The sequence below is a fragment of the Camelus dromedarius genome, chromosome 10, assembly GCF_036321535.1.
Source record: "Camelus dromedarius isolate mCamDro1 chromosome 10, mCamDro1.pat, whole genome shotgun sequence".
Taxonomy (NCBI): Eukaryota; Metazoa; Chordata; class Mammalia; order Artiodactyla; family Camelidae; genus Camelus; species Camelus dromedarius.
In genome coordinates, this window is record NC_087445.1 from 78,398,677 (window position 1) to 78,423,042 (window position 24,366).

The window sequence follows — 24,366 nt, forward strand, 5'->3', positions numbered from 1 at the left end:
CCGGTCTTCGCGCCCCGGCCACGCCCCTCTGGCCTCAGCCCATTGGAAGAGGCCCATTCAGACCCGCCCCGCACCCGGAGGGCCCACCTACGGCGGGGTAGGATGGCCGGCGGTGCTGATTGGAGAGCTCTCCCGACCCCGTCTTCCCGCAGACCTCACTGGACAGCGCCCGTCGCCGGAGCCGGCCCCCATTGGGGAGGCCCCATTGGACACGCCCCCTACGCTTCACAGCGCTCTTTGGAGGCCCCCACTTCCGCCTCTGCTCCTTCGGCCCGCCGCTGCCGCGGGGCGGTGCCCGGAGGAGGCGGGCCCTGACCGGCCGGCGGACCTATACCCCTGGACACCTGGTGGCGGGTGCCGTTGACCGGGCTCAGTCCTTCCTTTTCGTGCCAGCACTCAGCCCGCCTATTACCCCTCTCCAGAAAGCTAGGTGAAGGAAGGGCCATCCTAGGACCAGAGGGCTGTCCCGCTCCCGTAGGCAGTGCACCGGCTGTACACACCGGCCTGCCGCCTCCCGGTCTTGGTCCCTCTCGGGCGAGGGACTGCCCACCTGCGGTCCTCGGTCCCCTACGGGACTTACGGAGATGCCAAATGCGGGAGCCGTACCCAGTGCTGAGAAATTTCTCAGGAATCCCTAGCCTTTGCCCAACCCCCAGAATCCACTCTGTTGCTCAGACAAGTGAGCTCTGCCCACACTTTGTCATCCAGGGCCCACCAAACACGGACCGCAGTGCAGAAGCTGTGAGTAGGTACAGAGGAAGGGCCACAAGCAGGGCCACAGCTCTCCAATGCAGACAGAGCCACAAAAGCCAGGGCGTGTATTGCACCGTTGCCTTTCCATGTTACTCCTTCTTCATCTGCTGAATCGCCCCCATCCCAAGACTGGCAGGAGTGCCACTGACCCTGAGGGCACAGCTGCTCTGCTCGCTTGCCATAAGGAAGCTTACTTCCCATGGAGGGCTGCACAGTGCCCACCACATTCTTTCAGGTTTGTTGGACACAAGGAGAGAAGGGAAATTCTTTGAGCACAGTTGTTACCTGCCCTACAGTCAGCAACTGTTCAGTAATGACACTACTGCCTCTCATGCCCCTCCCCTTTCAGGGACTAGGCTCCACGAGCCCATGGGGCTCTGCAGAGCCCAGGGGCTGGTCTCAACCTGGCATGCCCTTCTCAGCTGGTGACTCCCATGGCAGCCTACAGCTACCACTACTTTAACAGCCCTGTCTGTTAAGCTGGAGAAGAGAAACTGGGTTTCAACCTTTCAAGTGTTCCTTCAGGACTCTCCTCAAATCACCTTTCCAGAGGGAGCTAAGTCCTTCTAATGCTCCTCACGCTATGCCGACAGGATTACCTAATTCTGAGCCACCACAATAAAACGAGGGAACAACGAAACACACAACATAAAAATAATAGAAGGAAACCCACTCCCAATGGTCAGCTTGTATCTGGTTTTGACACATTATGCCAATCCTGGGTAGGAGACATTCTCGTAGCAGGGGGACAAACCAGACTAGTCTCCAGCTCAGGCATCTCAGTGGTCTCCATGCCACGCGGCAACCATCCCAGGAAAAGGGTCACAAAGCTGCTTCGCTAGAATTAGAGTCCACAAGCTTGTTCTGTAAAGGGCCAGACAGCAAATATTTTAGCCCAGTGGTTCCTACCCGGGACAGTTTTCCTCCAGGAGACCTGGCAACGTCTGGAGATTTTGGGCTGTCATTAAGTGAAGGGTACTACTGGCATCTAGTGAGTGGAGGCCAGGGATGCCGCTAAACCTTCCACAGTGCTCAGGACAGCACCCCTCCTCCCCCTCCCCCAACAAAGAACGATCCAACCTAAAAGGCAGGCAGCGCCGAGACTGAGAGGCCCTGTGCACCAGGCCCCAGGTGGCTGTCAGATGACCCTGTGCACCAGGCCCCCAGGTCGCTGTCAGATGACCTTGTGCACCAGGCCCCGAGTCACTGTTAAACAGCGCTGAGACTGAGGCCCTGTGCACCACAGGCCACGGGTCGCTGTCAAGCAGAGCCAAGACTGAGACCCTGTGCACCGCAGCCCCTCGGTCGCTGTCAGATTCTTCTTTGCTCTTACAAACCTTGGAAAATGTAAACATCTTCGTTAGCTGATGGGCAGTACAAAAACAGGCACTAGGCCACAGTTTGCTGACCCCTGCTCTGCAGATCAGTAAGGCCCACAAAGACCACACTGCTAAGAGCCAAGATTCCAATATCACACAAACTACTTGGCAGGTTCTCAACACAGGCCTCCCCCATGTTGTCATCACCCTGGCTCCCCAGGCAGGAAGCCAGGATTCTCTGGGGGAACTGCCCCCCATCTGCCCATGAAACTCTAGCCAAGTTCCAGCCCTCCTTACAACCTCAGCTCTGTAACCAGCGCCACGACAGAGCAGGGGGCATCTCAGCATTCATTGTGTTTCACCCTCAAGAGGTCAGGCAAACACTATGCATTTCAGCAAAACATTCTCTTATTTTATTTTTATCTCAGCAAATGTTCTCATTTGGCACCTGCCTGGCATCAGACCAAAGACCTCAGGCTGACTAACGTGGGCTGAAGTCATTTGCAAACTTCTCATTTGTAGGTCTCAAGTCCTGTGAGCATCAGAGCACCTGTTCCTCTCTGGTCCCTTAAGGAGGCCTACATCTGTCTCAGGTGCACTAACAGCGCCGGCCACAAGGTGGTGGAAAAGTTGCGATACTGCAAACTGCTGGGACAGGAAGCCGAGCAGCACCATGAAAACAAGTTCTTTTCTCCAGCGACAGTTCTCCAGGTAGGGTCCCAATCATGCTTATTCAACATATTCCTGTCTGCCTGGGTTGGAATGAAGAAAGGGCCCTCCTCCCCAGTAGCACAGAGGAGAAGACACAAGCTGGTTTACAACTTTTTAGAGCTCAAGCATCTAAGGAAGTCTTGTCTGAAGGGATGGGGTTAGTTAGCTCTCAGGTCAGTGCTGCTGGCCAGAGGACCCCCCGAGTCCAGCTTTGCAGCCTTTGCATGGGGGTACTTTCCCAGGATCCATGAAAATACTCAAGAGTCCATCAGGACATTTTACTTGTATGCAGTTTCCAACTGTCAGATGAGTTCAGGACTGTCTGGCCTGGGGCCCTTCTTAGGATCTCAATCCAGGATTAGCTATTCAAAGCATGAAATAAGAGAGAATACATTTTAAAGATCAAGGCTGCTCTTTTTAGCCCTGCTGAGGAAACAATTTGAGATATGATTTGTATAGAGAAAACTGGGCGCTCAGCAGGGCACAAGCTGGCTTTCAGACCCAGACTTCTCCTCTGATGTGGCAGAAGTGGGTCCTCAGGTTGGGGTCCAGCATGTCCTCTGCGAGGCTAGTTGACCCGGCAGGCGCGAATCATGAGCAGCTGTAGGAGAATGAAAACCGGAGACGTGATCAGGCCGAACCAGAGCTCCCGAGTCTGCTCCACCAGCTTCTGGCACAACAACATCTCGAAGACAAACTTGAGGCTAAGAACCGTGAGGACCCAGAAAAGGCGGAGCACGGCCAGACGCTTCTCTCCGTCCTGGAAGAGGCGCACGGAGACGATAGTAGTGAAGTAGGTACTGAGCCCGTCAGCAGCGAAGAAGGGCACGAACACGTTCCACCAGGAGAGGCCGGGAGCCAGGCCGTCCACACGCAGGGCCAGCAGCACGGAGAACACCAACAGGGCCAGCAGGTGCACAAAGATCTCGAAGGTAGCGAAGCCCAGCCACTGCACCAGCTCCCGGAGCGAGAAAAGCATCGCGCCGGTTGAGCGCGGGCCAGGGCCCGGCCGAGCGTCCCACCCGCCGGGCTGCGCCTCCACTCCCCACGGGCCTCACTGGCACCTGCCGCCGTCGCAGCCGCGGCGTGCGAGAGGCAGGGAGCGACCTCGCCTGCCCCGGCCTTCGGCCCCGGCGCGCCGCCGATCCCCCGGCCCCGGCCCGGGACCCAGCACTGGCCGCCAGCGGACGCCCGCCTTGTTCGGACGCCATGCCCCGCCGGGCGCGGCCCAAAGGCGTCACTTCCGGTCGATGCCGGAAGTCGGAAGTCGGAGCCGGGGCCGGCCGCCGGGGCCTGTGGGAGTTGCTTGCTGGGAGGGTCCCTGAATGCAGGGCTCTCTGGGGCGAGCCCCGATGCCGAGCCCGCGACTTCTGGTGCTCTTCGGCAGCCAGACAGGCACAGCCCAGGATGTATCGGAGAGGCTGGGCCGCGAGGCTCGGCGCCGGCGGCTCGGCTGCCGGGTGCAGGCCCTGGACTCCTACCCGGTGGTGAGGGCTCCCTGGGCCTCGGAGGGGAGACCGAGCAGACCCGGGCCGCCGGCCCTTAAAGTCCTCGACCTCAGGGAGCCGCGTTTTGTCTGAGAGCAGGCCCTTCCATTACGGCGGATTTAGGGGACGGGGAAGGTGGGAACAGCGGACAGCGTAGCACATGGAGGAGGGGGCAAGGTAGGCGGGTGGAGCCTGAAAGAGAGAAGGCATCCCGGCGCTCGCGGGTGTGCGCGGAGTCCCTTTGCCCCGTCACCCTATGTGAAGGAGAGGGAGCCAGGCTGCTGGGGGGATGCCTGGCCGTTACAGCCTGAGGCCTTACATGTGTGTTTTTCTGTTGAGGTGAATCTGATTAATGAGCCCCTGGTGATATTTGTTTGTGCAACTACAGGCCAAGGAGACCCCCCTGACAACATGAAGGTAAGGCTGACCTGAGGTGGCTATCTCTCTCGGGAGCTCAGATCCCCATTTTCATTGCCTAGGAAGAAGCACAAATAGATGCCCTCCTGTGGCTGCTGCACATTAACTGTGGATTTGGGAGGATATCTTTGGGTGGAGCTGGGGGCCCTGGTTGTCCTCCCTAATAAACTCTTCCCAGGCCACCATTTTAAGCTTTCCTATTTTTTCAGGCCTATATATAAATCTGGTATGGGTCTTGTGTGTATTTCAAAACTGTTTGACCTTTAGGGGACATTCTTCAATTCTTTGACCATCTTTTGAGCACATACTGTATTTTAAGCGTAATCTAGTGCTAGGAATCCAGCTATGAATGCAGTAATCACATAACAATCCTTGTGGAGCCCAAAATATAGTAAAAGCAAGAGTTTAACAGGCAGTTACAACGCCAGGAAATACTTGCTGCTGGGGAAAGTGTTGTGTGTTAGGGGAGCATTAATAAGGGCTGTCTAGCCCAATCTGGGGCTTCAGGGAGAGCTTTCTGGAAGAAAGGAGTGTAGGTTAAGTCCTGAAGGATAAGTGGGGGCTTGCCAGGGACCAGGAAAGAGGGAGCAGCCTCTGGGAAGAACAGAAGGTCACTGAGGATGGTCGAGCCTAGGAGTGAATTGAGATTGGAGGGGAGAAGATAGGCAGGAAGTCAGGCCCCATCCCAAGGAGCCCTGCCGCCACAGCGAGGCAGATGGACTTGAAAGGAAGGCCCCCAGAATCCATGGAGTGACACAGTCATGTTCGTAAGTTCTAGCAGAATCAGCACTTGTCTGCAGTGGGGGAACAGGTTGTAGGAGAGCAAGAGCAACACCAGGGGGGTACACAATGCAGTCAAGAGCCTGGCGTTGCGAGCCAGGATTGTGGCAGAGCAGAGAAAAGCGGACACATTCCAGAGACATTAAGAAAGTAGAATTGCCACCAGAAATTGACACGCTGTAACTGACTACACTTCAATTAAAAAAAAAAAGGAAGAAGAAGAAGGAGACGGTAGAATTGCTAGGACATGGAATCCCATCTCTGAGATGAGAAAGGAGGTGGATTCAAGACAGGAATTTGGGCTCAGGTACTGGGGTTGGGGGGTAGTTCTGTGCACAGAAATAAGAGTAAGGAGGGTGAGGTGCCTAGAAGTGGTCCAGGTGGAGATGCACAGTGTGGGTCTGGAGCTCCGGTGAGGATCCTGGGTGGAGGGAGATGTTGCAGTGACCAAAATATGGAGGTGTGACAAAGGAAGCTCCTCCCTCCCCCAGGACAGGCCATCCTAACCACTCGGGGCGTGGAAGGCGGGGAAAAGCCCTGAAGGGAGGAAAGCAGCCCAGCGGTAGGAAGGCGAAGCACACCATCTCCAAGGTCAAGGGCAGAGAGGTGACTGTTTCGAGAGGATGGGAACAAAGTAAGACATGTCCTAAGAGGCTTGGTGGGGTTTATTAGCAAAAGGAACTGTGACCTCAGAAGAGAAGCTTTGAAGAACATGTACACATTAAACAGTTCAAAAAAGGTACTGGCTGTGAATGGGGCTAGGGTGTTAAATAGAAGGTATTTATGAGACAGAGGAACTCAGGTGGGTTTAAGTGGTGGTTAGGGGAAGGGAAGCAGATAAATGAATGGAACCAGAGTGGGGATGAGGTGGGAGACCCTGCACAGGCAGGAGGGGTCTCTGTAGACAGGAAGAGGGACAGGAGAGGAGGCAAGTCTGGGGAGATCACAGGCAGGAGGATGGTAGATGCCCAGGACGCAGGGCATGGGGGCAGGTGGGGTGTGAAGACCTCCATCAGGTCAGCGGGCTGGGCAGTCAGGGCAGAGGTGCAGACTTGACATCAGAAGCCAACAGCACAAAGGTAGTGACAGTCACCCCGGTCGAGGGTGGCTAAAGCAGAGTAGAGTGTGGGGCTGGACCCCCATGGAGGTGATCAGGGTGGGGGCCCTCCCCCACACAGCATGGATCAGAGGCTCCTTCAAGAGGCTGCAGACCAGGGGCTCAGGGGCACAGTTCCTGCTGAAAGCCAGGCTCGGACTGGGCACACACTGAACAGGAAGCCCCCAGCCTCCTTGTCATGGCCCTCAGAACACCGGCCAGGCGTGTCCTCCCAGGCAGCCAGAGGCCTGCCCCATCTCCCAGCCATGAAACCCAGTGGTGACAGGTCCGAACTTGGAGTCTCCCTTCAGCTTCTTCAGCAGAAAGGCCACAAAGAACCACCACACACTCTTCAAGGAAAGACCCCTGGGAAAGACAGAGACCAAGAGAAACACAGCAGAACCCAGAGGAGCGGAGGCAGAGTAGGCAGGATTCCACGTGTGAAGGGAGAGAGGTCTTGGGATAAAAACACAAGACTTGGATGAGTTGGAGCAGAGGAAACACCATTTAAAATAACAGATCAGAAGATGATGTTGAGAAATTCTCCCAGAAAGTGTAACAAAAAAGTAGGAAACAAGAAACATGATACCAGAGTTCCAGGACCCTTCCATAGCCTGAAAACAGGAAGAGGAGCAGGGAGAGAATTATCAAGGAAAGTAGCAAAACTGAAGGACAGAGGGGTCTGCAGCCCGAGAGCCCGCCGTGTGCCCAGGAAGGGCCTGCCGTGAGCAGAGCTCCCAGTGACTCACGTCGAATGTGGGCTTCAGCTGTTGGGGACAGAGAGTGCCCAGGTGGCTGGTGGAGGACAGAGCAGGGCACAGAGGGATACTGGCTTCTTAGCAGCACCGCCCATCTGGACCAGCTCGGAGCAAGCCTTGGGTTCTTGAGGAAGATGACTTCAGCCTAATGTGTGCCCCAGCGGTCTGCTGGTCAGTGTGCAGGGAGGGTCCAGGCATCTTCAGACATAAGATCCCTTCTCAGGAGGCGTCCTGGAGGGGCTCTGCAGCCCTCAGGAAACAGGGTCTCAGCAGGAGTGAGCAGGGAGTCTCGGGAGGCAGAGTGGGCATGGTCCCCAGCAGTGGCCTGTGCACCAAGGTCTTGAGGAGCCCAGGGTGCAGTCAACGGCCGGTGGCCGGAGTCGTGCCGACCGGGCCTCTGTCCAGTGAGGCAGGAGGCCTAAGGGAGGTGGGCTATGAGGCGAAGTCGGGACCGAACGCAGGGGCCAGCGTCTCAGGGCTCAGATGCCCACAGGCCGAAGGCGAAGTGGGGCTGTATTTCAGAAGCGCCTCTGTAGGCCCTCAGGGAGGCCAGGGCAGGGTGTGGAATGAGACACGCTGCAGCAGGGGCCGCCCAGTGCATGACCCTATGGTCAGGGAAGGAGAGGGCTTGGACCTTGGGGGGTCTGGTGTCAGGTCCCCTGGGATGGCTAGACGCATGGAGGTGGGGTTTCCCTGGGAGAGGGGACAGGTGTGGACCTCAGCCAGCACCCGGGTCAAGCGGGAGCCCTGGGGGTGGAGAGCGCGTCCAGAGTAGCCTGATGGTAGCTTAGGGCCTGGGAGAGGAGTTCCAAAGGAGAGAAAATTCCGCTGATTGGGGGGAAGTGAGGACCAAAGACGGGCCTCGGTGGCTGACCTGTCAGGCCAGAGGTCGTGGAAGGCTGGCAGCTGAGAGCTGCTCAGGCCCTGGGGGAGCTGCCTCAGGGCAGGTGTTCCCTCGGAGGGAGGCGGAGCACAGGCCACGGTGGCCTGGCTGGTGAAGGCCCTGCAGCCTGCAGCCTCCTCCTGGCGCCCTCTGCCCAGGACAGAGTGGCGCCCGGTTCTGTGCTGGTGGCTCTGGGGCAGCTCGCTTCTCCTTTGCCAACTTCTGCCTTTTTCCAAGTTTCTTTCCACTGTGATAGAATAAAAAAAAAGTCCTGTTTAATGACAAAGCCACTCAGGAGCAGGAGAGCGGTGCCCTGGGATGGTCCAGGAGGCAGCCCCTCTCCCTGCCTGGGCCCTGGCGGCACAGAGCCAGCCTGGAACGTGGTGTCTTCTGGCTCTAGAACTTCTGGAGGTTCATCTTCCGGAGGAGCCTGCCGGCGGCCTCCCTCTGCCACATGGACTTCGCCGTCCTGGGCCTCGGGGACTCCTCTTATGCCAGGTGAGTGGGGGCAGGCCAGCTGCTGGCCAGCGGGGCCTGTGCTCAGGCTCAGGGACAAGGTGTCCTGGCACCCCCAGGGCTCCCCCTAGATTTTGGGATGTGACCCTGGCCACGTGTCCTAGTCCCACAGACACTCCCTGGTGGGCACCTCCTCCACGGCCAGAGGCCCTGCGGCACACACAGGAAGCTGGCAGGGCAGCAGTGAGGGGGCCTGGCTTTGGGCCATACCTTCCAGGGCAGGAGGTGATGTCTGGGACGGGACGTCCAGGATCTCAGCCAGTGTTACCTGTCAGTATGTGACTGAGGGCAACAAAGGCCCACCTGGCTCTCCCCCTTCTTTTATAAAAGCCTTTCCCGAGATACTTGGGCTCACAGAGGGCACAGAGAACACACAGTGACGTGTGAACAGGCAGTGGCCACTAGAGACCCCAGGTCCTGGAAGCCCCCACCCCCAGTTCCCTGGGCATGGCCACATAACTGCCCGCCTTTGTGTTTCTTTTTTCCTTTTAACATTTTCATGACACACCTGTGTCCTAAGCAGAGATCGTATCGTGCGTTATTTCCCAGAGAAATTCTGAGGACTCTGTGTTCTCGGGGCATTAAGTCTCCCAAGCACAGGCTGAGGGAGGGGGCAGACGCAGCATGAGGCCTGAGGGCACCAAGATGAACGGGACAGAAAATGGGTGGCATCCTGACCCTCGCCTGTGGGGCGTTTTGGAACTCTATTCTGTGCGTAATGGAGACATCCATCGTCCCCGCTGGTGCGCGCACCCACGGGAGGGGTAGGAGGCCCTCTTGCTGACAGTGTCCCCAGGAGGAGCTGTCATTCAGGGAGTGACCCCAGGAAGACATAGGACCCCCCACCACGTGCAGCCAGCTAGGCACTTTCCTTCCGCCCCAGCCGGGCGCCCAGGCCAACACCGTCCTCCATCTCGTCATAGGTTCAACTTTGTGGCCAAGAAACTGTACCGACGGCTGCTGCAGCTCGGAGGCAGCGCCCTCCTGCCTGTCTGCCTGGGCGATGACCAGCATGAGCTGGGGTGAGTGTGGGTACGCCCTCCCACAGACCCGCCGTGAACAGGGTCCCCAGACTGGCGTGTTCATGCTTTCTGCAGGCCGGATGCCACCATCGACCCCTGGCTGCACAACCTGTGGGAGAAGGTGCTGGGGCCATACCCTGTGCCCCTTGACCCACCTGGAGTCCCGTAAGTGTGAGCCATGGGTCAGCGCTGCAAGCTGGGCCTGGCCTCAGGGGCTCCCGAGGTGCCACTCCTCCAGGTCTGACAGGTGTCCGCCCTCCTCACAGCTGGCCCTCCAAGTTCACCCTGCAGTTCCTTCAGGAGGCCCCCAGGACTTGCTCTGAGGAGCTGCGTGTGGCCAGGACAGACCCTCAGGGACCCCCTTCAGAGCTACAGCCGTTCCTGGCACCCATGGTCGCCAACCAGAGGGTCACAGGACCCTCGCACTTCCAGGATGTTCGGCTGATCGAGTTCGACATCGCAGGCTCTGGGCTCAGGTGAGGGTCTGTCCTGGGGCCTGTGGAGGGCACAGCCGAGGCAAGGGGGACTGTGGTCCGGGGTTTAGCAGATCCTCTCCCAAAGCAGGTACTCAGCAGGGCAGAGAGGGGAGACAGAGGCCAGGGATGGGAGGACCCCCCCACTGTCATCCCGCCCCCCCCAACACTTGCTTCCCTCCTCTGCAGTTTCTCCAGAGCTCTCAGCGCCCTCCTCCCACAAGCAGGCCCTCCCCAAGCCCTCGGTGTCCTTCCCACGCCCTCTGGCTGCTTTCCCACACAGCTTTGCGGCCGGGGACGTGGTGCTGATCCAACCTGAGAACGCGGCCAGCCACATCCGGCAGTTCTGCCAGGTGCTGGGCCTGGAACCTGACCAGCACTTCACTCTGCAGCCCCGGGAGCCAGGTGAGCCCCAGCCGCCGCCACCCTTGCCCCCTCTCTGCCTTCCCCCATGTCCCCCGCCCACCTTGTTTCCTTCACCCATGTCCCTGGCCCCCACGGCCTCCGTTCCCTGCTGCAGATGTCCCCTGCCCCAAGTGGCTGCCCCAGCCCTGCTCCGTGCAGTGCCTCGTGTCCCGGTACTTGGACATCACCAGCGTGCCCCGCCGCTCCTTCTTTGAGCTCCTGGCCTGTCTGTCCCCCCACGAGCGGGAGCGGGAGAAGCTGCTAGAGTTCAGCTCTGCCCAAGGCCACGAGGAGCTGCACAGCTACTGCACCCGGCCCCGCAGGAACATCCTCGAGGTGTGGACAGGGGCTGGCGGGCGGGCCTGGGCTCTGGGCCATAGCTGCGTGCAGCCATGTTGGCCGCAGCCCTCCTGAGGCTGTCTCTGCCCAGGTGCTGTGCGACTTCCCACACACGGCTGGCGCCATCCCCCCAGACTACCTGTTGGACCTCATCCCCCCAATCCGGCCACGGGCCTTCTCTGTTGCCTCCTCTCAGCTGGTGAGGAGCTGGCCTCCGGGGAGCTGGGGCTGGGGCATCCCTGTTGGGTGGCAGGACCCAGCGTGCAGGCAGTGAGCTGCCCACAACCCTCAGTGTCTCCCGGGGACCCTGCCTGAGTGAAGTGCCTGGAGCGTGAAGCCAGGGCAGCAGGCAGGGGGAGCCCAATGGGGTAGGGCACCCACTGTCCCCTCCCCCAGGCTCACCCCTCGAGGCTGCAGATCCTCGTGGCCGTGGTGCAGTACCAGACACGCCTCAAGGAGCCCCGCCGGGGCCTCTGCTCCTCCTGGCTGGCATCCCTGGACCCTGGGCAAGGTGACCCTAGCTCTCTGCAGGTCTGGGGCTGGGCCCTGCGCCTCCAAGCTCTTCATGCCACCTCCCTCCCCCAAAAGGACCTGTCCGGGTGCCCCTGTGGGTGCAGCCTGGAGGCCTGACGTTCCCGCAGACGCCAGACATACCTGTGATCATGGTAGGGCCTGGCACTGGTGTGGCCCCCTTCCGAGCTGCCATCCAGGAGCGTGTGGCCCGGGGTCAGACTGGTGAGCGCACAATCTGGGGTGGGGAGGAGGCCCGGCTGAGCCCTGAGGACCCAAGTCCAGGCTCGAGGGCCCCCTCAACCCCGTCCCATGCTTCCCCAGGAAACATCTTGTTTTTTGGCTGCCGCCGGCGGGACCAAGACTTCTACTGGGAGGCCGAGTGGAAGGAGCTGGAGAAGCAGGGCTGCCTGACTCTTGTCACAGCCTTCTCCCGGGAGCAGGTTGGGGTGTAGGGGGTGGGGGCAGGGGGAGGGGTCGCAGGAGGATCACAGACTCACTTCCCCACCCCCTGCCCCACAGGAGCAGAAGGTGTACGTGCAGCACCGGCTCCGGGAGCTGGGGCCGCTGGTGTGGGAGCTACTGGACCGCCAGGGGGCCCACTTCTACCTGGCTGGGTGAGTCCTGGCTGTGGGTTGTGGGTGGGAATCTGTCCTCCCGGGACCCGGTCACACTGAGCCCTATCCTGCCTGTCCCTCCAGCAACGCCAAGTACATGCCGGCAGATGTGTCAGACGCCCTGATGTCCATCATCCAGGAGGAGGGCGGACTCTCTGGCCCTGACACGGCCGCCTACCTGGCCCGGCTCCAGCGGACACTGCGTTTCCAGATGGAGACGTGGGCCTGAGGAGTCGTCCTGCTGGCCGTGGCCACTCCCGCCACTGGTCTCAGGGGGGCCCCGTCTGATCCCAGCCGGAGGACTGTCAGCTCTTCTGCACAGACCACCTGCACTACAGCTGACTCAGCTCCCACCCTCACCCTGACCCTGCTACCTGTCCACCACCCAGCCTACCCCTACTCCATGGCTCCAAGTCTGCCCCTCCCCTACTTCTAGGGTTCCTGGGTCCTGGTCAGGTTGGCGCCCTGGGCTGCACCACCCCACCCAGAGCTTAGGACCTGAGCGGCCAGAGGAGGCCCCCAGCAGCACACCCCTTCGTCGCCCTGTTCCAGGACAGACCCCACAATAAATGATGGCCTCTGGGTGGCTGCTTCCCACCTGCTCCTCCTAGTGTTGTCAGGGTCCTCAGGTGGGAGGTGGGCCCACAGCTCACTGCATGGGAATAGCCCACCCAGGGTGGGCACAAGTATACTGCCGCTCAGCCAGGCGCTTTGGTGCCTGATTCTGACGTGCTGGGGTCCAGCTGTTTGCCCACCTTATACAGGCTCCGCTCTGGCCCCTACAGCCAAGCAGCGGGAGGCCTGAGGCACCAGGCCAGGGTGCTCCAACCCACGGGCCCCAAAACAGAGGCCCTGGGCCCTGGGCCGGGAGGGGCGTGGCCCAAGATGGGGTGCCAGTGGGAGTGGAGTCCCCGCCCCTGGGAGGGGAATTTTTGTTGAAGAAGTTGGGCGGGCCTACGCACCCTGCCTCCACCTAGAATCTGGCTGGCTGGCTGGCTGGCTGGCTGGCTGGCAGTCACTCCCTGACACACAGATCCCCAAACCTGGGGCGGGGCTGGGGCAGATCCTGTTGGGGACGGAACGTAGGGCCTAGGAGCTGGCCCAGGAGCTGGGGACTAAGTGAAGTTCACGTTGAGTGAGGCCCGAAGCCAGGAGGAGGCAGCCATTGCTGTAAGGTCAGTGCCAGACCCTGCCCCAGAGGGCCACACTGAACTTCATGGCCCTACCCACCCCCATCGCAGCCCTGGAGTCCCCGCCCACCCATCCTGACTCCTGCCCTGGGGCTGCCACCCCTGAACTGTGCCCTAGGGCCCCCACTCATGGCCCCACTGACCTCAGCTCTGGGCTCACCGGTCCGCCTTCGGCCTCTCTGGGCCCTGAGCACCTGGATTCACTGTGCCAGGTGCTGGCAGACGACGGGTCAGACAGCAGGGCCCCTGCGAACCTCCATGGTGCCAGGATTCTGGACAGTGAACCCCTGCTGGGGGCAGCAGTCATAGACTGCCCCTGGGCCCCCACAGAGGACGGGGACGAAGACAAGGAGGAGCAGGCCGGGGAGCAGGGGGAGGAGGAGGAGTGTCCCGTCTGCACAGAGCCCTACCGGTCCGGCGAGCACCAGCTGGCCCTGCTGAACTGCGGTCACAACCTGTGTGCAGGCTGCCTGCACCGGCTGCTGGGCGCGGCCCCCAGTGCCGACCTGGGCCGGGTGCGCTGCCCGCTGTGTCGCCAGAAAACACCCATGCTTGAGTGGGAGATCTGCCGGCTGCAGGAGGAGCTGCTGCAGGCCGACGGGCCCCAGCGCCCCGCACCCGCTGCTCCCCTCGGGCCCCTCCTCCAGGGCCCCGGGCCCTGGGCCTGCCTAGAGCACCGCTACCAGCTGCGCTTCCTGACGAGGCCCCTAGGCGGCCGAGGCTGCCTGCCCTTCCTGCCCTGCCCGCCCTGCCTGGGTGCCTGGCTCTGGGCCCTGCGGGAACGAGGGCCCTGCGCCCGCCGCATGGCGCTGCTGGGCTTGCTAGCCCTCGAGTTGCTGGGGCTGCTGCTCATCTTCACGCCGCTCATGCTGCTGGGGCTGCTCTTCGTGCTGCTGGACGGCTCCGGCCGCTGAGAAGAGCCCGCCAGGTCTGCCACCAGCACGGCCTGGGCTTGAGGTAGCCGTGGCCACCAACGGATGGGAGGCCCAGACTGGCCCAGCCCCTGGAGCCGTGGGGCCTGGGGAGCATTGTGCGCTGAGGCCTGATGACCAGGCTGAAGAACCCAAGGTCGATCAGGGCACTAACTTTCAACCCAGACCCAAGGCTCGGACCCAGGGCCACCCGGAAGCCTCTGACCCAGCCGGAGACTCCACACTGCCCTGCTGCCCAGACGCTAGCCAGTGGTGCCTAAGGACAGCACCAGAGGAGGTCTGTGACCAGGGCCCAAAGTGCCCTTCGAGGAACAGGCCCCATGCTGACACTGGGCTGTCCCCGCTCTCCAGCCTGGCCTGTCTGCAAGAGGGGCACAGACACCGCGGACACAAAAATGAACAGAGGCCTGGGTCAAGTGCTCGGAATGGGTGGGGCCCTCGGCAGGCACCAGCCCACGTTCCAGATGAGAGTCAAGTGTGTGTTCCAAGGTCAGGGTAGCCGAGGGGAGGGCCCCTGCTGCACAGGCCCGGCCCACAAAGGGCCTCCTCTGCCGCCGGGCTGGGGTCCAAGTGGCGGCCCTGAGCAGCCCCAGGGGTGGAGGGGAGTGGCAGTACATGCCCCTCAGCCACAAGGGACCAGGGCGGGCCCTGGGGCCGAAGGCACCCTCACTCCCCTACAGCCCCCCATGGCTGAGCCTGGGGCCTTTATTTGAGGGACAGACGCAGTCACAGCACCCCCCTCGTGGGCTCGGTGGTGGCACGCCGAGCCCTATGCCCGGCACAAGAGATGCTGTCAATAAACAGCTGCTCCTGACAGTGTCCTGAGTCCTTATCGTCATCACCCTGCCTCCACCAACCAGGCGACAGAGCCCCTTCCCCAAATCCAGGTTGTCTGAGTGCCAGACCCAGGGCCCTGGGGGCCTCACATCTGACGGTGACTGCAGCCAGCCTGTGTCCCAGCCTCGGCTCAGACTGGCCCGTAGGCCCTTCTCACACCACCTCAGAGGGCCAGGCGGTCACCAGGAGCCGGCTGGATGGAGCTGTCTGCCTATGGGCTGCACTCACGTTCAGCGGGCAGTACAGAGGAGATGGCCTCCCTTTGCCTGGCTGGGCCTGCTTTGCGCACCTGCCCACACAGTCCTGCCTGGTGCATACAAGCAGCTGGCTCTGTGCAGATGCACAGGGCCTTCACGCACACACGCACACAGTCAGGCCCAGCCCTCCCAAGCAGCACGCCTGGCCCAGCCTGGCCCCCAGCGAGCAGAGCAGGCCTACCCCCAAGCAGCACTGGGCCTTCCTCTGGCTGCTCCAGCGGGGACCCTGTCTGGGCGGTAGCCCTGGGTACCCACCCTGGCCCAGGCCCGTGCACAGACCAAGGCTTCAGTCCAGGGAGCAAGGTGCAAACTTTGGCAAAGAGTTTTAATGGCAAAGTTGGCTGCGGCGACAATGCCACGCAGGTGGGGGCCAGAAGCTGTGGTGGGCAAGGGGTCAGCGGGCAACAGGGCAGGGCCAGATCCCTGAAGAAGCAGCGAGCGAGGACCGGTGGGCGGTGGGTGAGTGGGCACTACATGATGGAACAGGCAGACAGCGGGTTCCGCACGTGGCAGGTGCACGCGGCCCCACAGTACTGCCGGAAGGTCTGGTAGCAACTGCCCTCAGGCTCGCCCCCCCACTGGCCACCGGATGGGGCGGTCAGCGCCTCAGGTGGCAGGCGGCTCAGGATGGACGTGTTGACAGCCAGCGCAGCCAGGCCGTAGTCAGTGAACAGCACAGTCTCACGGCGGCAGGTGGGACAGGAGATGAACTTGTACTTGGGGCAAGACTCGTAGAGAATCTGCAGGCACTGCTCACACACAGAGTGCAGGCAAGACAGCACGCGGGGCCGCCGCTGAGTGACGTTGTACGTGTGGCCGCAGGTGGGGCACTCGAGAGGCTCACCCGCGGCTGGTGCCGCTGCTGCCGGGGCCCCTGAGGCAGCAGGGCCAGGCCGAATCACATACTGATTCACGATGACCTCGTCCGCGGGTGCCACTCGGGGGAAGCCCAGCTCCGCACTGCCCTTGCGGGACCGACGTGGCAGGGGTGGGGTACAGGGTGCCCCTTCCAAGGCAGGCATGTCCCCCCCACATGCCTGGTTGACGATGATCTCTGTGTCTGAGGGCCAGGCTCGCTTGGGTGCCAGAGCCGGGGTGGGCCGGGGTGCAGGTGGGAAGCAGGGGGCGGCCGCCTGCAGCTCGGGGAACTTCTCAGGGTGGACGATCTTCATGGCCTCCATCTTGAGGATGACATGGGGGCCCTTCAGGCAGGACATGAGGAACCCTGGCCAGCCACTGCCCGCCTCTGGCCCAGGGTCAGCCGGCATCCGGCTGTCTCCAGTCAGACTGGGTGTTCGGGTGGATGGGAGAGTTGGGTGGGGCCGAGGGGGAGGGGAGGGGGCAGCATCCTGGTCCCGCCAGGCCTGGTGGGGACCCTGGCCGCCCTGTGGACTCCTGGGGGTGGCTGGCAAGAACTTGGGGGGAAGGGCCCCCCCCAGTGGCCACAGTGGCTTCTCTGGTCCAGTCCTAGAAGGAGGAGAAAGGGGCGGGGGAGGGGGAGAGGAGCAGGGGCAGGGGGGCGTGGGAGGCTGCCCTGGGCTGGCAGTCGGGCCCAGGGGCTCACCCAGGGTCTCCAGTTGCCGAGGCTGGCGAGGGGGCGTTGGGGGGGGTCCCCCTGCAGCCGAGATCAGCAGTCCCGGGGCCGGGACATCCGGGCAGGCAGGGGCTAGGTGGGCCCCATGGCTCCAGGACAGGGCGCCCAGGGAAGGCAGCTAGCCTGAGCCCTGGTTGCGGAGGAAACCGGGCGGCGGTGGGAGCAGAGGAGAGGCCTGGACGAGGCCTGAGCTGCAGGTGAGAGACAGCGTGAGGGCAGCGCCCAGGCCCACCCTCATCCTGCACAAAAGACAGGGCGCCCGACCTCTGACCCTGACCCTCGCTGGACTCCGAACCCAGCCCCCTCCCCAACCCCCGCCCCCCAAGCCCGACCTCTGCCCAGGAGTGGGGGCCGGCGAGTGGCGACCCCGCGCTGTCCCGCCCCGCCCGCACTCACCTGCCCCAGCCTGGCGTCCCCCGGCCGCGCGCCGCCGCCGCAGAGGTTGTCTCAAAAGGCAGGCCCGGATGCGGCGCCCGCGCCTTGGCCCGGCGGCTCCGGAGGCTCAGGCGGCGACCTCGGGCGATGGCGTGGCCGCGGCGGCTCACGGGGGCGCGGGGCACGGGGCTCGGCGCGGCGGCGGCAGGTGCGTGCGGAGCGTGGCGCGCTCTGCGGCGGAGGCGCGGGGACCGCAGTGCGCGCGGCGCCCGCCCGCGCCCGCAGCGCCACCCCCTGTCTGGGGACCCGCGCGGGGTCCGCGGGGCGGGGCCAGTCTCTCAGCCGCCCCTCGATCCACCGCGGGCCTGGCGCCGGCTCTCGGGGTCGCCCTCCCCCTCCCCACACCCCCGCTGGCAGCGTGCGAGTCAGGACCCCCGCGGCGTCCCCACCTCTAGTCTCCCTAACCCCGTCCCTGCCTGGCTGACCCTGGGTCCTGGTCAAGACCCCCACCCCAGTTCTGGAGGGGAAATCCTGCTCTGAGGTCTCACAGTGCCAGAGGGAGGAAGGGAAGAAGAGAGTCCAGGGGTGGTCCCAGGAAAGCTGGTTCCCAGGACCCCACCCTGGGACTGCCTTGTGTCCCGCCAGAGAGTCACGGTCTCTGCTTGTCTTTCCACTTGGCCACCAGTGGGAATGCTTCCGGGGCTTTCTGGCTCACAGGTGCACCGGGGTGTTTCCAGCGCTGGCAGGCTCCAAGAGGGCAATGTGACCGTATGAGCATGAGCAGGGGTGGCATCGAGGGAGTAACAGTGGTTGGGAGCAAGCTCCCAGGGCAGGGCAGCTGGACAGATGGGTGGTGTGAGAGGTCTGCAGAAGGTCAGACAGTCGGTCAGGCCACCGTCGGCCAGCTCACAGAGGTCACGTACCTACACAGGGTGGGGTGGCCCTTTCTGGCATCTCGTCAGGGCAGCAAGTGCTGGGTTGTCACACAATTGTGTGCTAACCTGACCCCACCCAGCAGAGAGGCCCCATTCCTTTCTGCTTCCTCCTCAGGCCAGCCTCCCCAGCTCCCTTGGGATATACCCTCTGCCTGTGAGGAGCCCTCAAGTGAGAGGGAGAACATGCTGGCAACTACAGGGCAGGGGGCCAGGGCTGCAGGGGCCTCTAGAGTGCCTTTTCCTGACCTGCCAGGGCCACCATGTGGCATGCTGGCACTCCTCTGACTGGCACTGGGCCCTGCACCTGACTCTGAACAGCCCCAGCCTCTTCTGGCCACAGCTCCTCTCCTCTGTACAGTCCAAACTGCACCTGGCTAGAGACCTAGCTCCCAGTCCTGCAGAGCGGCAGAGCCCAGAGAGATCAGTGTTCCTGATGAAGGGGCCCACTTGGGCTGGAGAGGTAGCCCTCGCCCATAGCGTTTGAATTTGCGGCTCTTTGCAACCTCAGGCCTGTGCCTCAGTTTACTCCGCCATTCAGGGAGAGCAGGTGCCTGTGGGAGGGGCGGCGAGGGCCTTATGGGGCCCTGGCAGGAAGATAGGGCAACCGAGGCAGCCCCGGACAGCGGAGGGCCGGGGGTCCAGCCTCGGCCAAGGGCTTTGCTCATCTCATGCACACTCTGGGAACGCATTCAAAGTGGCACCGGCCACCAGGCCCTACTCCCTGACCGCGGCCCCGCCCCTAGGGATGAGGTCCAGCCCAATGCAAGCCTCCCGATCCGGGCGTTTCAGAGCTGGGCGGCCCAAGCCCATCCCGGACGGTCTGAGGCCAGCTGACCCCGAACCGGATCTTTGGGGCAACCGTCGAGCGCGGAGACTTCTGGGGAATAAAGTTCCCACCAGCCTCCTTCACCCCCAGCCCGATCTGTTTTGCGCATGCGCCAGCCTCCGCCTCTCAGCGAGGAGCAGAGTCTGTAGAGGTGGTGGGCGGGGTTTCCGGCGCCTGCGCAGTGGGCCTCTGTCGCCTTCCTTCTAAGTCCGGGTCTCCTGGCCCATTTCGCCCCGTATCCGGTGCCCCATCGGTAGAACTTGTGTCCAGACCGGTCTGACCGGCCCCACACAGGCCACTCTGATCACCTGGCCTCTGGGCCCCGTCTGGTTTGATCCCACCCTTCCTGGGGGTTCCCCCGCGAGCTCCGCGGGTTAGGGGTGTGGGTCCAGGCCGCACCCCACTGCCCCGGTCGCCCCAGAGGGAGCTTACCAGTGCCAGGCCCAAACTCACGTGCTCACATCCACTGTCACCCCCGTCTACAGCGACCCTGTATGGCGCACGCTATGTGCCACCTTACAAATGAAGGTGGGAGGGGGTGCAAGGGCCAAGGACGGGGATGCTGAGGAGGGACTTGGGGCCCACGAGCCGACCGCAAAGGGAAACCGTAGTTTCTTGTATGAGCTAGAAGCGTCACTTGTGTATGAAGCCCATGTCGCCAATCTTAAGTACGTTTTATTGGCAAAAGTAAGTAAATCAAACATTTTTTATCAGTTAAAAAACAGCAAAGCTCCGCGCAGTCTGTTCACAAACACCTTGATCTCTGCCTGCGAGGTCGAAGCTGTGAGTGACAGTGGGCACCTCTTCCTTCTGCTTCAAAGCAGGGGCTTTGAGGTGTGTGAGTGTTGCCCGGGGACCCCAGACAACCTGCAGGCCTGGACTCTGCGGGCCTGACCTCCGCGGGCCTGACCCCAGTGACCTGCAATCCAGGAGGGCCAGGACATGCCCCAGATGCGTTGAGTCTGAGTCACCCCGAATGGCAATGTCCCTCAGAGCCCAGGCCTTGGCCACCACCCATCTGAAAAAGGAAGGGTGGGTGGGCACTGTGCTGGAAGAGCTGGGCCTCCTGGGATCTTGGGAACCCCGTCTGGGAGCCCCGCCCATGGCCCCGCCCCTCCCCAGTAGGGAAAAGGCAGCAGCCAGTCCCTCAGCTCACAGACACTGGGACCTGGCCCAGAGGACAAGAGGACTCCTTGCTACCATCACCACTTCAGGTGAGTCCTGAGCTGAGGGGCTCCCCCGACCCACCCAGGACCAGCTTAGCTGCATCTTCCAGCCTCCCCCACCCCAACCCAGCTCCATCGCAAGGCACTGCCTCTCAGGGAAGGCAGAGGACCCCTGGGGCACAGCTGGGAGACACTCGCCTCCTTGCACGTGCACTGACACACAGGCCTTGAACACTCTTGGCATTTCCACAGCCTCTGCCACCCCTGCCAGGCTGGGCCATGGACCCCCACGACATGATGGTCAAGAACCCGTATGCCCACATCAGCATCCCGCGGGCTCACCTGAGGCCTGACCTGGGGCAGCAGCTGGAGGCGGCTCCATTCTCCTCAGAGTCGCAGCCTGTGCCTCTGGGGCCCTGCACCCTGGAACCCGCCAAGGAGGCCCCAGGGCCCAAGGGGGCCACCTCCATCCAGGGCCAGCAGGCCTGGCAGCCACCCGGCAACCCCTACAGCAGTGGGCAGCGCCCAGCAGGACTGACATATGCGGACCTGCCGCCAGTTGGGCGCGGCGATGACATCGCTCACCACTGCTGCTGCTGTCCCTGCTGCTCCTGCTGCCACTGCCCCCGCTTCTGCCGCTGCCACAGCTGCTGCTGCGTCGTCTCCTAGCCTGGCCCCCGCCAGGCCGTGGGGCCTGCCGCTGGACCCCTGGCACAGCAGCCGGGCTGGCCTCTGCTCAGACGACCACAGTGGTGCCCAGACTGTTGGGACAGCCACTGGGACAGTCATGGGCATTGGCCGCACCCCACCCTGGCCAGGGGCACCTACTTGCCAAGAAGGCTAACATCTCAGCTCATGCCCCCAAAACAGAGCCCTGAGTGCCGGCTGCAGTGGCAGCCCTGGGGACACTCTTGACTACCCCTTCAAGGCCCAGGGCCCAGGCAATAAAGCAGAGTGAGCTTTGTTTCGGCGACTCTTCTCCCTTGCTGCTGCCCCTTTTGGGAGGGTTCCCAGGCTAGACATCATGGGCTGCCAGCCTCTACGGGACATTTGGGGGTGGGGAAGCCATTGTCTCCTGACCACCTAACCTGCACTGCAGGTCTCAGGTCTGCCCTGAGAAAAGCTGGACAGGCCTGGGTTTGAGCTGCACTGCATTCCCCGGGCCAAGGCTGAGCCTGGGAGACAGGTCAGTCAGTGGGTCAGACAGCAGAAGGATGCTGTGCGTGGTCCTGGGTGGGTAGAGCCCAGGAGAAGCCTCCAGGAAGAGGACCAGGGTGGCGGCCAAGTGGTGGGAGGGACCAGCACTGGCAGGTTTCTGGGAGGGGTGCCCAGGCGGCCAGCACCAAGCCCTGCCCACCTGTGAGTCACTGCCCTACCTCAGCTGGGCATTTTTCTGGTTTCCCTCAAAACATCCAATTTCTGAACAACTGCTGTGTGTGACTCCCTGCTGTCCTGCCTTTGGGGCCCGGGCTTCCTGGCGGGGTGGGTGAGTGGGCAAAGATGTGGGACCAGACCCGCCTCCCACCTGTCCAAGCAGCGTAGCACAACTGTGTCAGGGGACGTGGGAGGAGCTGAGCAGCTCGGCACCGGGGTGAGGCGAGGATGCTGGTGTGGAGTGTGAGCGGTGGGGGGGCGGCTCTGGGCACCCTTACATTTTTGGGGCCAGGCGGAGAAAGCTGGAGGAGGAAGCTGAGCTGGCCTTGCAGGAAGGACTGGTCCTGGTGCTGGCCCTCCTCTGACCCCTGGTGACTGGCCACATGGCAGGACCGGTCTCAGGTGTGGGCAGACACATCAGTGGCCTGACTGCAAAGGGACACAGGTATGCCAGGATCCAAGCCCCTGCCCTATGGCTGGCCCCTACAAGAAGATTGCCCTACTCAGGCCAGCCACAAAAACCCATCTGACCAGTCCAGGAGGCTGGGGACAGACTGCTGGGGTGCTAGGAATAAAGAGAGGGCCCCTCTGACCCCTGGCCTTCCCTAGCCGGGCAGAGAGGGTCCTGGAGGTCCTGACCCCGTCCCAACCCCTCCCCACACACCCTATTATCCTGTGCACACAGTCCTTGTAACTGGACTGGCCCAGGGGCTTTGGTCAGGTGGATGCTAGGGGCAGGCAGCCTCTGATGGGGGCGTCCAGGGCTTCCTATGGTGCCCTCCCTCTCAGGGAGTTTCTGGGTGGTCTGTGTGTGTGTGAGCGGGGATCTCCACACCAGTGCCTGAAGGCCTCCTTGGAGCCTTGTGGGGCTGGCCACTGCCCCATAATGGGAACACAACAGGCCCAGCCCAGGCAGGGACAAAGGCACTGGGACAAGTCCACAGGGACATGCACAAAGTGATTGAGCCACGGAGCAGCAGGACCCCTCAGGGCGCTGAACTGGTGGGAGTCCTGGCAGGCTTCCTGGAGAAAGTGATGCCTGAATTAAGAGCTTGAACAGAAAGCCAAAAAGCTCTCCCATTGTTGGGGGTAGGGGTTAATGGGACACGAGTGAGCATGAGTGCGCGGGTTTTGGACAAGGCGAGAAAATGGGCAGTGTTGAGGGGCGACACTGAGGCCTGGGTGAGGGGTTAGTGGAGCGGGGTCTGAGCGTAGACGGGCGGGGCGGTTGGAATAGGGGGCACCTTATCTCCTGCTGAGTTGGTGGTGCCGATGGATCTAGTTGCAAGCTCTTTGTGGCTGAAAGGGGAGCCCATGTCTGCCCGCAGCCACCACCTGCCTCCCTGCTGACCGGTCTGTGCTCAACCAGTAACGCGAGCCCCAAGGAGGGAGCCGCAGGGCACCCTGGGTCCCCTCCACCCCACCCTGGCCACCCTCTGGCTGGGCATAGGCACCCAGCAGAGCGGATGCAGGTAAGAGAGGCCTGGGGCTCAGGCAGGCTGGGGTGGGTGGGTGGGGGCCGGAGATGGTGCGAACAGCAGGCCAGGATGCTGCCCAGCCAGCAGCCACGGGAACCCAGGCTGCACCCAGATCCTGGCGTCTGCTAGCCCCAGTGGCCACCACTCAGCCTCCAGGTCTGTGGAGGCCTGGGCTCCTGTTCTCTAGGGTGAGCTCCCAGTGCTGAGGCCCAAACCATGTAGGGCACTTGCAGAGGCAGGGAGGGGGAACTGCATCTCTCCTGCATGCCTCCCCCAGGATGCTGCAGCCAGAGGGTCCCTGGGCCACTGAAGAGGGCACAGCCGCAGGGACCCCACGAGGTGACTGCATCATCTGCTACTCGGCCTATGACCTCGCTGGGCACCTGCCACGCCGCCTCTACTGTGGCCATACCTTCTGCCAGGCGTGTGTGCGGCGGCTTGACACGCCAGCCCACGAGCAGCGCTGGATCCCCTGCCCTCAGTGCCGCCAGAGCACACCCACGCCCCGCGGAGGGGTGGCCATGCTGGACCTCGACCTGGCAGCCTTCCTGGCCGTCAAGGCGGAGTGGGAGCCATCTCGCATGGAACCCCAGCCACCCACACCCCTCAAAGGCAGCACTGCCATCACTCAGCAGCCGGCCGGGCTCTGCCCCAGCTTGGGCCCCCAGCCCCACTTCCCCCGGCCTAGATGCTGCTGCGGGAGCTGCAGCAGCCTCTGCTGGGCCCCCCTGGGCAGTCCTGAGGTCTGAGCTCCCGGCAGGGGAGCTGCTGCCTGCGCCAGGCCTGCCTCAGAACCTCTGACTGCGGCACGGGCAGCCGGGAGCAGCCTGGGAGCAGAGTGTCCTGGGTGCCACCCCTCGGGGGCCACAGCCTAAGGCCTGTAGCTGTGCCCAGAGTACCAGGAGACTCTGCAGAGGCTGGAATCCCAGCCAGGATTCCCAGGCCCCTGTGTGCAGCAGAGGGTGGGGCACTGCCGTCAGAGTCTCGCCTGGACCAAGTGCAGAGCATGGCTCCTGAAAGGGTCTGATGGCCAGTCCCTGGGGTCTGGGCTGCAGGTCGGAGGGCCAGGGCCCAGAAAAGGCTAGTCCTGGTCATGTTGGAGCAGTTTCCCTCCTCAACGAAATGTCCCAGAGGTGTGAGCTGGCAGCGGAGGGAGGGCCACTTCCTTCACCTCTGGCCTGTGAGGCAGCCCTGTGAAGTTCATTCACTCGGCTGAGCTCACTGAGCTCCCACCGTGTGCCGGACGCTGGTTCAGGAGGGTCGTCTGCAGGCACAGTCACCGCTGTAAAAGGTGTCCAAGGAGCTCCAGGCCCAGT

At 62.5% G+C, this 24,366-nt stretch overlaps 6 protein-coding genes across 9 annotated transcripts; 4 read left to right on the top strand and 2 right to left on the bottom strand.

Annotated features, from left to right (window-relative positions):
• Nucleotides 1–2,462: 2,462 nt before the first annotated feature.
• On the bottom strand, nucleotides 2,463–3,903 carry TMEM203 (transmembrane protein 203). The gene has a single exon (XM_011000015.3). It carries the CDS (start codon nucleotides 3,760–3,762, stop codon nucleotides 3,352–3,354), a length of 411 nt encoding a protein of 136 aa, XP_010998317.1. The 5' UTR covers nucleotides 3,763–3,903; the 3' UTR covers nucleotides 2,463–3,351.
• Nucleotides 3,904–4,002: 99 nt separating this feature from the next.
• Nucleotides 4,003–12,683, top strand: NDOR1 (NADPH dependent diflavin oxidoreductase 1). 4 transcript variants are annotated; one of them, XM_031451008.2, is made up of 14 exons: nucleotides 4,003–4,270; nucleotides 4,659–4,687; nucleotides 8,605–8,702; nucleotides 9,644–9,742; nucleotides 9,818–9,907; nucleotides 10,009–10,218; nucleotides 10,499–10,620; nucleotides 10,736–10,956; nucleotides 11,051–11,158; nucleotides 11,356–11,470; nucleotides 11,548–11,694; nucleotides 11,794–11,912; nucleotides 11,992–12,086; nucleotides 12,171–12,683. In XM_031451008.2, the coding sequence occupies exons 2-14, from the start codon at nucleotides 4,682–4,684 to the stop codon at nucleotides 12,313–12,315; spliced, it is 1,575 nt and encodes a 524-aa protein (XP_031306868.1). In that variant the 5' UTR covers nucleotides 4,003–4,270; nucleotides 4,659–4,681; the 3' UTR covers nucleotides 12,316–12,683. The 4 variants fall into 4 exon arrangements, with proteins under 4 accessions (XP_031306868.1, XP_031306865.1, XP_031306866.1 ...); XM_031451005.2 differs by having other exon boundaries at nucleotides 4,031–4,270; nucleotides 4,610–4,687; XM_031451006.2 differs by having other exon boundaries at nucleotides 4,032–4,447; nucleotides 4,610–4,687.
• Nucleotides 12,684–12,835: 152 nt separating this feature from the next.
• LOC105105110 (uncharacterized) lies at nucleotides 12,836–15,024 on the top strand. Its single transcript, XM_010998880.3, has one exon. It carries the CDS (start codon nucleotides 13,303–13,305, stop codon nucleotides 14,188–14,190), a length of 888 nt encoding a protein of 295 aa, XP_010997182.1. The 5' UTR covers nucleotides 12,836–13,302; the 3' UTR covers nucleotides 14,191–15,024.
• Nucleotides 15,025–15,613: 589 nt separating this feature from the next.
• On the bottom strand, nucleotides 15,614–17,497 carry RNF208 (ring finger protein 208). Its single transcript, XM_064490801.1, has 2 exons — nucleotides 17,293–17,497; nucleotides 15,614–17,087 (listed from the first exon to the last, which is right to left on the bottom strand). The coding sequence occupies exon 2, from the start codon at nucleotides 16,568–16,570 to the stop codon at nucleotides 15,773–15,775; it is 798 nt and encodes a 265-aa protein (XP_064346871.1). The 5' UTR covers nucleotides 16,571–17,087; nucleotides 17,293–17,497; the 3' UTR covers nucleotides 15,614–15,772.
• A 2,527-nt stretch (nucleotides 17,498–20,024) lies between these two features.
• CYSRT1 (cysteine rich tail 1) lies at nucleotides 20,025–21,504 on the top strand. Its single transcript, XM_031451018.2, has 2 exons — nucleotides 20,025–20,246; nucleotides 20,451–21,504. The coding sequence occupies exon 2, from the start codon at nucleotides 20,478–20,480 to the stop codon at nucleotides 20,865–20,867; it is 390 nt and encodes a 129-aa protein (XP_031306878.2). The 5' UTR covers nucleotides 20,025–20,246; nucleotides 20,451–20,477; the 3' UTR covers nucleotides 20,868–21,504.
• A 1,824-nt stretch (nucleotides 21,505–23,328) lies between these two features.
• On the top strand, nucleotides 23,329–23,799 carry RNF224 (ring finger protein 224). Its single transcript, XM_031451017.2, has one exon. It carries the CDS (start codon nucleotides 23,329–23,331, stop codon nucleotides 23,797–23,799), a length of 471 nt encoding a protein of 156 aa, XP_031306877.2.
• The last annotated feature ends 567 nt before the right edge of the window (nucleotides 23,800–24,366 follow it).